The 10715-nt window shown below is 44.5% G+C and overlaps 1 protein-coding gene across 2 annotated transcripts; it reads left to right on the forward strand.

The window, feature by feature from the left end:
• The first annotated feature begins 63 nt into the window (after positions 1-63).
• Positions 64-10267, forward strand: NDUFV3 (NADH:ubiquinone oxidoreductase subunit V3). Of its 2 annotated transcripts, XM_037376625.1 has the most exons (4): positions 64-970; positions 1335-1425; positions 4804-5769; positions 9997-10267. In XM_037376625.1, the coding sequence occupies exons 1-4, from the start codon at positions 764-766 to the stop codon at positions 10161-10163; spliced, it is 1431 nt and encodes a 476-aa protein (XP_037232522.1). In that variant the 5' UTR covers positions 64-763; the 3' UTR covers positions 10164-10267. The 2 variants fall into 2 exon arrangements, with proteins under 2 accessions (XP_037232522.1, XP_037232523.1); XM_037376626.1 differs by lacking the exon at positions 4804-5769 and having other exon boundaries at positions 95-970.
• Positions 10268-10715: the final 448 nt, after the last annotated feature.

A 10715-nucleotide genomic window follows, 5' to 3' on the forward strand; every position in this document is an offset into this window, starting at 1 on the left:
CCGTGCTGCGCCTGCGCAGCCGGGGGCGGCTCCGCGAGGCAGCGCCTGTCCCGCTGCGTGACACGGCGGGTGCACGGGAACACCCCCGGCCCCCGGGGGGCCCGCATGCCCCGCTGCGCTGGCCGCTCTCTCAGCGGGGCCGCTGAGGGCAGCGGGCGGGGCTCAGCGCAGCCCTCCGCCCCTGAGCGCGCAGCGGGGAGCCGGAGGGGCCGGGCGGCGGTGCGGATCCCCAGCCGGGGCGCAGCAGCAGCCTTCCTGTGCGCCTCGGGGTTTGGGTGATCCCGCCCGCCCGGGCCCTTGGCGGGGTTTGATGGGGCCGCGCTTCAGGCGGCAGCTGCGCTGTGTCCCGGTGGCGCGGCCTCAACAGAGAGCACGGCAGGATGAAGCCATTTCCAATAGCCGCGTTTCGCGTAATTGCTCCGTGTACAACTGCAGATAATGGACAATGTAAACGGCCGCTTTTAACTTGAAAGCAGCGATTCTATTTTAAAATACTTGGTGTTTTCTGCCTTAAGCGTTGGAAGTAACTGACAATGTTCTGGTCATGCCTCTCACGAGCCGGAAGGCTGCGTGTCTCCTCCATACCGCCCTGAGAATGCCCGACCTCATCTGATCTCGGAAGCTAAGCAGGATCGGGCCCGGTTAGTACCTGGATGGGAGACGGCTAGGGAGCGCCGGGTGCGTAGCCTTGGTTTAGTGGTGGACTTGGCAGTCCTGGGCTAACGGTTGGACTTGATGATCTCAAAGGTGTTTTTCAACCTAAATGATTCTACCGTTCTATACTCGACACTCCCACCGGGCCTCGCCAACGGCGTCCCCGCTGCGGCCACCGGCAGGGGCAAAGCCCCACGGCTCAGGCCCCGCCCACCGGGAGGGCCCGGAGCCGCCCCGGCGTTCGCGCACCGTCCGGGCTCACGTCAAGATGGCGGCTCCCTCGCTGCTGGGCTGCGGCCGGGTGGCGACCCGCAAGGTAAGGGGGAAGGTGGACGCCGGACGTGGGGAAAGGGGCAGGGGGTTGTTCCTCGGGCCCCCCTACCCCTGCGCGGTTGCTCGGCTCCCTCTCGGTGGCACGCACCCGGCCGGTGACCTTCCCCTTCCCGGGCCCGTGGCGCAGGTGCCGGTCGATGGGCGGTGCGCATGCGCGGGCGGAACGGCGGCCCCGCCCACCGAGCGCCCCCCACCGAGGGGCCGGTGGCACCGGCGCGTGTGTGTCCTGGGCCCCGCCGGGGCCGGGGGGCACGCGGTTCACCGGGCCGTTGCGGCGGGCGCGCGTCCCGCGTGGCCCGGCGATCGCTTGTGTCCCGCATCGTTCCTTCTTACACGGTGCCTTGCAGGTGTTGCGGCTGGAGGCCCGGGGGCTGCGAGGGGCGGCCCCCAGCGCGGCGCTCTGCACCAGGCCGGCGGGCTCCGGGACGCCGCCAACGCGTAAGATGCTCCTTTCGTCCTCAGCGGTGGGGGGGGGTAAATAAAAGCAAACGGGCATGTAGCTCCTCTTAGGAGAGCCTCCTTTCTTGGTGCTAACCACCTTCCCCTGCTGCCTGCCTGCCTGCCTGGGGAGCCTTCTGTGCCCTGAGTGTGGTACCCAGACCATAATAATCAGCGGGTTGGAGCCGGGAGTCCTGAACTGAAGTTCAGGTCCCTCTGTCATTAAATTGGCAAGAAAAGTTTAGAAATGCTCGTGGCCACAACTGCTACTTAAGCCAAGAAAGTAAAAGGTCACTCCCATGTAAACCAAGGATTTCTGTTCCAATGTACTGCATAGTAAGAAAACTAAAAGTAAAGGGCTGGTAGGAATGGGGCTGTGTGGGATATATTTACATTCGTAGGCCATGCTGTGAGCTTGATACTTCTTTCCTGTTCACCTTCACTTTAATGATAGCTGCTGTGATGTTTGACTAGACTTGAGAGCTATCATTACATTTGTCTTAATCTAAAGAAGCTTTGCAAATTGCCTGAAATGTGATGGAAATGAGTGTAGCAAGTTACTCTCTTAAACGAGGTGCAAAATCTGGTTTTGGACTTCGAATGTTCCCCTTTCTCTTTTGAAATGTTTGGGTTGTGAGGTCCAAAAGCATCTCATTCCACAGAAAGAAAGACTTGCAAGATCCAAATATCTACTCCAGGCAATAGTGTCGAGAAACTGCAGAAAACTGCCATGGCCCTGTTGTGTTAAATTTAGTTATAGTGCTTCTTGCCCCATAAGTTTGCAAGCAAGGCAATGCATGGACCTGGGTTTGGATGCTGCAGTGCATTCAACATTCAGAAGTATTTGAACCCCTTCTGTTCCTTACCAAAGTCAAAACATGAATACAAACTTCAGAGAGGGATATCTTGTTCAAAATGCTGTTTGTAAATAGGGGCTCACTGAATTCAGTGAGTACAGTTCCCACCCCCAATCAGAGAACCATGTGCTTAAACAGCAAAGCTCCGTGGGACCATACGTAGAATGATCAGACAGCTGTTGAAAAGATCACTGGAAGAATAATTGAATGTGGGCTTCTGGCTTCTAATGTTAGCTTCCTAAATGCAAAGGCATATAAAAGTTTTGTTGTTACATTAACAAAGCCTTACAATATTTTTGGGGCGTTATTTTAAGTGTATTTGAGATGTACTTTAGCATCAATTTCTAGATTCATTGTCCTGCAGCTCTGGTTTCAGAAGGTGTCAGGAGACCTTTTAGACCATCTCTTTCAGCCAGCTGCTTCCCCTGTAAATGGTTATGGTTAGTTAATGTATATAGGATGCAGCTGTCCTTTTCAGATTTTAGCTGGAACGGGGTGTGCAAAATTTCTTCGATAAAAGTCATGTTTACATACGAAGTCAGTGATGGGGAATAGACCTATAACTTCTGCGTGCCACCTTTCTGAGTGTGAACATGTTTTAAACATGTTCCAGTAATGATGCTGATGTTACCAGCATCAGTAAGAATGCATCTGGGAATAATATTCTTGTTACTGATTTGGATGTATTGTTCTTTTGGCAAAGTGATGCAAATACAGATCAGGTGGTACAAAGTTTGAGGTACCCTGATTAAAGTGTGTGTACCAGTTGTATTAGACTTTATGATTAAAAGCTGAAACATATCTTTTTCACATATCCAAATATTACTGTTTAAAGTATTTATCCAATAACACCTACTGTTAATGGTCAAGTTGAATGTAACGTGCCTTCCTGGTTCCTCAGGATGTCTTAACATTAATACTACTACAACTTTTGCTCAGCTTTCACTTGTCTGTCATCCCTTGGGGCATTCTTGTGTTAGTTTGGCCTTCCTGTACGCTGCTTTGAAGAACTCTTCGATCCTGAGCGGTTTCCTCATGTATTAGTTTCTACAGGCTACTCTTTGGCTGTGTCAGTCTGTGCAGGGAGTCAGGCTTATTTCAAAGGTGGCTGCCCATCCTCCTACTTCCCCCTGCCTTCCCTACCTGCCCTGCACCTTCTGTCTAGCAGAGACAAATAATGTGCCTGAAATTATTCAAAAGTATTACCTGTGTAGTAAACTGTTATTTTTTTCATTTGTACTGAAGAACTCTGTATTTCTTTGTTAAATATTTTGCTTTTAATTTCATGTGTCTGTCTCTTCTATGATGTTTTCACTTGGAAATTGCTAAAGACTTGCTTCTGTTCAGAACTCATTATACTAACTCTTTAGATTGTGCAAGGTATTACTGTAAAATACTAGTAAGGGGGAAAACTATCTAGTTTATGGTTTTGTAAAGTAGATCTGGGTTTCCAAATTGCAGATAAATCTATGCAATAGAGTGGAACTCTGTTGAATTATACAACTGGTTGGAAGCAGTGCAACTCATAATGGAGTTGCCTTTGCTATAGCAACTTTCAGTGATGCTGTATCTTCCTAATGTGCTTCCAGTCTTCTTTGTCCTCCTGTTTTCAGTAACCACAGCAGTATTTGCTGTTGATCAACCTCTCAAGGATATCATTAGCACAAGCATCCAAGGGGGTTTTGGCACTCTCTGAAAGGGCCTGAATGCTGCTGCTTTCTCTTCAACTGTTGGCTCCTTGTCTGGAGAATTTAGCTTAATGAAAGTATCCATGAGGGAGAGGAAATAAAGGCAGGGTAATATGAAGGTCTCCTAAAGCCTCTAAGACTTTACAAAGAGGTCTCAAACGAAAAAGGAAGTAGAGACAGTAAAGACTGGAGGAGGTGAGGTCTTGGGGAAGTAACATTAAACTGTATTAGATACAATTTAGTTGGTAGGTCACATGGACGCATGAATAAGTAATACTTTCATGTATGGCCTCAGGTATCTGTTATTCTGCTACTTTGTCTTTTGGGAGTCATCCCTCTCTATTGCTTTAAAGATAACTACTGCAAGAGGCTAGCTATTGCTATGTCTGTTCACTGTGTCTTCTGCTTCTCTGGCTTGTTCATAGACAAGTGTTACCTCTGTAACAGCATATTTGAAGAGCTTAGCTAACAAGCTGTCTTAATGTTCATCTGAGATAGGAAGGTGGCTGTCAACCACTTTTAGTGATGCAGAATTGAATCACGGAGAAAAATAGCTCTTGCAAGGACTCTGGAAAAACAAGGAGCAAAAGGCATTGTCTCATGACTTTCAGCATTGTGGCAGCAAAAATTGTTAAGTGCTAAGTAGAACTCTAGTTTCTTTAACTTAAAATGTCTTAAAACTTTCTGCTTTATAATGCCTGTATTTAGTATAATAACTTCTTTCAATTTGCTTTTTGTGCCAGATTATCTCAGAAAGTTAAAATTGACTAAGATTACTAATTAACAGCGGTGTCAAATATAATGATGATAATCCTCTTTATGCCATTTCCTAGATGTAGTGGCACCACAGGGAAGCACCAAACTGCTAGCCACCAAGGCACCAGCTGAATTTCCTAAAATGTTATCTTCTAGCGCTCTCCTTTTGTCTGCAAATAAAGGTGAGAGCATATCTAGTACTAACCTCGAGGAAGCTTCAGAACCTTCTGCTGAAGACATGAGGGTGTTCATGTCAAGAAAAACCGTGGTTGCATTTCCTCAGCGAGTTGTTTCTTCCCTTGAGGAGGAAAATGTCACTACACCAGCAACAGAAAGAGACTTGAGGAAAGAGTTAGTTGAGGAAGAAACTTCATCTTCATCCAGCTCAGATTCAGATTCTAGCTCAGATTCTGGGGAAGAAAATGATGATGATTCAGAAGCTGCCATTAAAACCAAAGTTGAGTTTCCTAGACGGGATTCCATCTTTTCTGAGAACATCGCAGTAAAGGCATCAATGCTAGCAAGAGAGAACTTGTCCCAAAAATCCCACCAAGAATATGTAGCTAAGAAGAAGACATGCAGAACAGAAACTGATGTGTCTCCTGTCAAGCAGGTCACGTTTTCTAAAAGATCAGTCAGCCATGAAAAGCCAAAATCCAAAGCAAGAGACCCCAAAGTAAAATCAACTCCAAAAGAAGCGGATCGGCAGAAGCTGGTCTTAGAACCACGCATGACTGAAAGACAAGACCTGACGGATGTCACTCATAAATCTGATTATTTGGAGGAAAAGTCCATTGGAACCCAGGTAGCAGCTATTCAGCTGAAAGCTTCATCAGTGACTCAGAAAGACAAAAAGCAAAAACTGGTATCCAGAAGAGAAGAAAAACAGGTGAAGGAGGCACAGGAGTCAGAAGCAGAGGTAGTAGCTGCTCCTAAACCAGAAAAGACTTCTGAAAGCACAATATTGGTGATGGGCACTACAGCCAAGGAGGAGACCATTCAGGAAGCAGGAGTCCAGGCTGGAGAAAGAAACACAATAGAGGGTACAACTTTAAATTGTTTGAACTGTATTGATTCATCTGGGCTAGGGCTGAACTTTTTTTAAAGTGTTTCCAAATCTACTCTGTTCATGATTCTCTGATCTTTATACTGAAGCTAACTGTGTAGCAGTGACTTTCTGGAGGATAAATTCTTGTTCATTGCTAATTGTTGTAAGTGCTCAGTAATACTCAGTTTCCAGTTATCCTGTGAAAGGAAGTGGTCTTCATTTCACTGTATTTATATTTTCATAAACCAGTTAATTATAAAATGAAAATGAGATTGTTTCCTCTATGATGAAAATCATGGAGTTTATATGACAAAAATTGCTTTCCCTCTTGTCTTTTCTCAGAAGGATTTTGTAGCTGCCTTTCTCCTGACCCAAATTTGGTGCCATCTGATTTTTGCTATAAATCCTGCTGTCTTTTTTTTTTTTTTTTTTTTTAAGTCTTGCAGTGTTTCAGATTTCAGTAGACTTTCAGAAATCATAGTATAATGTCAGAAACAGGTATTGATTCTGAGATTGGTGGGTTGTAAGCAAGTCATGTTGAAGTAGTAGAGCTGACCTTATAACTCAGTTTTTGTAGTGAATTGGAGAGGAGATAGCGATACATTTTTAGGAGAGAGCATCATGCATCATATAATCATCTCCCTAGCTATACTTCCATGTTTAACTTACCCTTTTTATTTACTACCAGTTCTGTTAACTTACCTACTGATCTCATTCCATGTATTTCGATAGCAAATGCCCCTCCATCCTGGTCGGTGGTGGCTTACCATTCTTGCCTTTCAACTTAGGCAGCATACCATTTTTAAGACCCCGTGCTTCTGGCTGCTTCTTTGAATGAAAGAGTTTGCCTACTTGGAAGTAAAAGCAACATAGTTGTAAAGCTGCTTGGGTATCATCCTTCAAGTGATATCCTGGCAGAAAAGGCCCTGGGGGTCCAGGTGGACAGCAAGCTGACCAGCAGTGTGCCCTTGCAGCAAAGACCACCAATGGTAACCTGGGCTGCGTTAGGAGGAGCATTGCCAGGAGGCTGAGAAAGGTGATCGTTCCCTGGTGAGATACAGCGGGAGTGCTGTGTTCGGTTTCAGGCTCCCCAATACAAGAGGGATGTGGAGCTACTGGAGATTGTCCAGCTGAGTGCCACTAAGATGGTGGTGAGACTGGAGTATCTCTCCTGTGAGGAAAGGCTGAGAGCACTAGGACTGTTTGGCCCAGAGAAGAGAAGGCTCAGGGAGATCTTATCAATGTGTATAAATAGTTGATGGGAAGGTGCAAAGACAGAGGTAAGACTTTTCAGTGGTACCCAGTGACAGGATAAGAGGCATTGGGTATGAACTGTAACGCAGGGTTTTGCCTGAACATCAAGAAACACCTTTTTGGGGTTTTTTTCTTTTTTTTTTACTGTGAGTGCTGGCAGAGGTTGCCCAGAGAGGTGGTGGAGTCCCCATCCTTGGAGACATTCAGAAGGTGTCTGGATGCGGTCCTGGGCAGCCTGCTCTAGCTGACCTTGCTTGAGTGTTTGAGGTTGGACCAGATGACATCCAGAGGTGTCTTCCAGCCTCAGCCATTCTGTGACTGTGAAGTGTCTAAGCAGGTTAAGCGACAAATAATAGATTTTGTACATGGGTTCCCAGGATACAGTGCTGAGTAAAAGACCAACCTTCTGTTTTAAGGGGTTAATTGGCTCATAATTTCATCAAAGAGCTGGAAGCTAAGCTTGCCTTCTTTCCTGACTAAAACTCAATGGTGAAATACAGCACTGTTTGCAAGTGACATCTTCAGTTACTTGTTCCTCCTTGCAGTCAGCAGTGGATTTCTTAAAAAAAAATAATTGGCAAGGGCTATTCCTATTTATCTACAGAGATGCTTTTCTCCTTATTCATCCATAGTGGAGTTCTAGATGCTAGAGGGGTGGTTTTTTTCCACATTGAAGCTGATATGAAGACCCAAAAAATCAGTTCAGTTAACTTTTTTAAGTATGAGAGGGAGGACTTAACTGTTAAAATGTTCTAATGATTCAAGGTGAAGATTATGACACATCAAAGATCTGTGAAGCAACCTCCTCCACTCTGATGCTGTAAATCCAGAATTAAGGTTAAGCCCATGTGACAAACTTCCTGCAGATCTGTATTGATGGGGCAACAGTACCACTGTGCCTCAGACCCATTGTTGTCATCACACAGCAAAAGCCTCCTAGGTAGGATGTGGTTTTGCTGTTGAGCTCCTCTGTGGAGATGGTAAGGCTGCAGCAGCAGGAAAGTTTCTGTTGGGTAGGTGCTAGAGGACTCTGATGCAGTGGCTGCAGGAGAGGTGGGGGTTAGTACAGGCAAGTTCACACCCTTTACTGCTGGTGTAATGTCTTTGGGTGCAGGGGGTACCAAAGAGTCAAATGTAGCTACACCGTGTTTAACAGCATCGCTGGTATATCCAGATGTATCTTGTTCTCTTTTCCTTTGGAGGCCTTTGAGAACAGCTACTGCTTTTCAGTGTTTAACGTTCACAGTTAACGATACCTTCTGTATTCTGTACTTCTGCTCCTGTGTTCTTTTGTTCATCTGCAAACTCTGCAGCAGGCACGCTGAAGATGTAAAAGCAACTTTTCCCATTACAAACCTGGACATTAAGGTGATGTCATCTGCTTTGTAGAGCAGGTATGCTAAGCAGTCAGCAAAACCTGCTGACTTTAACTGCTAAGCAGCAAAATAGTAGCATGTTAACTCAGAAATATACCTCTTATTCGTTTAGGAAGAACACCCTGTGAAATACTTGCTCTTTAAGAGAGAAAGCATAGATGAAGTCTTAAGTGTGAGGATGATGAACTCGGGGATAAATTTTTCCTTTGAGAAGCCAAGTACAGTGTATTTGGGCAGGAAAAACGAGGCTCCCATCTGCTTTTCTTCCTGAGCATCTGTCTCTTAATTTGGAACAACTGTCTGTTGCAGGTTGAATGTACGCTTGCCTACGCTTGCCTGTTCTTGGGGCTATTTGCAGCAAAGACCGCATCATCTGGTTTTTGTATCTGTCGTGTTGTCTGCTATGAGCTGTCTCATTTGGCACTGAGCAGTAGGCACAGGGATATTTTCATAGGTTGCGTGTGTTGTTTTGCTGGAACCATGGCTTACAACATTGCATTTGATAAGCAAGTCTTGCTGAATGTTACAGATACATGTTCTTAAACTGATAGTGTTACATTGCAATAATGGTGTCATAATTAAGGGGAAATTCTGGTGTTCAGTTGCCCGAGTCCTTGTATGTTTGTTGTAGATGATTGTATGGCAAAGAGCTTAATACGGTCTGACCTAAACCACTACATACAAATTTATATGATGAAGGTTTTTATTAGACTATGCTTATGTCTTTCCTATTGTTAAAACTCTGGGTATATGAGAATAAATTAACATTGGGAGTAAAGTTTTATTTCTTGCAATTTCCTTGGTTGTAAAATCAGCCTGTAACAGGAACCTTTTATGTAAATGTTACTGCCTAAATTTGCATAATATTCTAAAAGTGTAAGAATTAATGTTGGCTTTAATGTGAAGTAAGGAGTTCTGAATAACTTCATTAGGTTATTCTTTTAGGAAGAAGAGCTGATACAAAGTTTAGAAGATTATATTTAGAAGAAAGGAAATTTATATCAAAGGCTCTTGATATATTACTGTTCAGTATAACCACATTTGAAATTAAACCATGGAGATATCAATAATTCCATCACTTCTCCCCATGGAAAATAATTCAATCTGTAAAGTAGTTCTAATAGCTGTATCTCATGGTCTGACATGATCATAAATCATTTGTACTGCTTCTTTGCCTCTCCTGGCTTGCTAAGAATGTCACCTACTGTTCTGGCTGGTGTGAAAACCAAGGCAACTGTGAAAAAGCCAGGAAATGCAGACATATGTCTTCAAAACATAAATGACATGTTCTGCCCTATCCACCCCCAGTATTAGGTGGTAGCTTGGATTTTAAAACCTGTGCTGTATTAGATGACTCGTACTGATTCCTCTTCCCCTACTGCATACTAATGTGCTGCTTTAGGATCAGACAAGGTACCAGCAGAACTTAGTAAACTTACCCTTTTGTGATAGTTGCTGACTTTTTTTACTTTTTTTTTTAATGTTGGCTGGATGAGGGATCTAACAGTATATGAAGGCTGGCTCAGTAATTAAGAATAATGCCCTTTGATGTGGTATCCTTATAGTCAACAGTTACTGTTTTGTTTTCACAGAGACCACAGCAGCTGCTCAGCCTGCTCCAGAAGAATTCGATAATTCTACCTACAAGAACCTTCAGCATCATGAATATAACATTTATACCTTTGCTGATTCTGTTGCAGTTCTCTCAAAATTCAGGCAGCCTCAGCCATCTTCTGGAAGACCATCACCAAGACACTGAAAGAACCACATTTAAAACAAATGCCCAGACAGAACAAGTTGTTCTGTTTAGCGTTGTTGCTTCATCTGTAGTATAAATCAGATAATAAATGCATAATAAGTTATGCTTGTGCTTTTGAATGTTTCTTTTTAGCTCTTGGAGCCCCTCGCTTCTTGACTTATATGAATGAGCTGCAAATGAATCATCACAGAATAAAAACAGGTTTTCTGCCTTTCACTATATATTATTTGGTGATAGTGTAAAAAAAGTCCCGACTTCGCTCAGTGTCTCCAAACTTTGGAAACTGGCCATTCTTTCAGTACTGTTGTCAAAGAACGCAATAGCCCTTGTGCATGTGCCTGTTTAGCATGTGCCATGATTTTAATTATCACTGTAATTGCTGTGCAGGCTGTTCTCCTTGCAAACAAACATGTTCCCAGCTCTGAAGAGGTTATGTTTACTCTGGATTTGAAGTTAAAATCATTGGCTGGAAACAGCCTAAGACATATTTGTCTCCTGTGGCAAGAGTGTATGTTTTGTGTTAGTAGAGGAATGTAAGTTCATGTAATGTGA

The sequence above is a fragment of the Falco rusticolus genome, chromosome 2 (genome assembly GCF_015220075.1).
Source record: "Falco rusticolus isolate bFalRus1 chromosome 2, bFalRus1.pri, whole genome shotgun sequence".
In the NCBI taxonomy this organism is placed as follows: Eukaryota; Metazoa; Chordata; class Aves; order Falconiformes; family Falconidae; genus Falco; species Falco rusticolus.

Excerpts from the sequence above, each read along its gene's own strand:
- NDUFV3 (XM_037376625.1), top strand. The coding sequence starts at position 764 with ATGATTCTACCGTTCTATACTCGACACTCCCACCGGGCCTCGCCAACG. Across the intron at positions 971-1,334 it reads GCCGGGTGGCGACCCGCAAG|GTGTTGCGGCTGGAGGCCCG; the intron begins GTAAGGGGGAAG and ends GGTGCCTTGCAG. Across the intron at positions 5,770-9,996 it reads AGAAAGAAACACAATAGAGG|AGACCACAGCAGCTGCTCAG; the intron begins GTACAACTTTAA and ends TTGTTTTCACAG.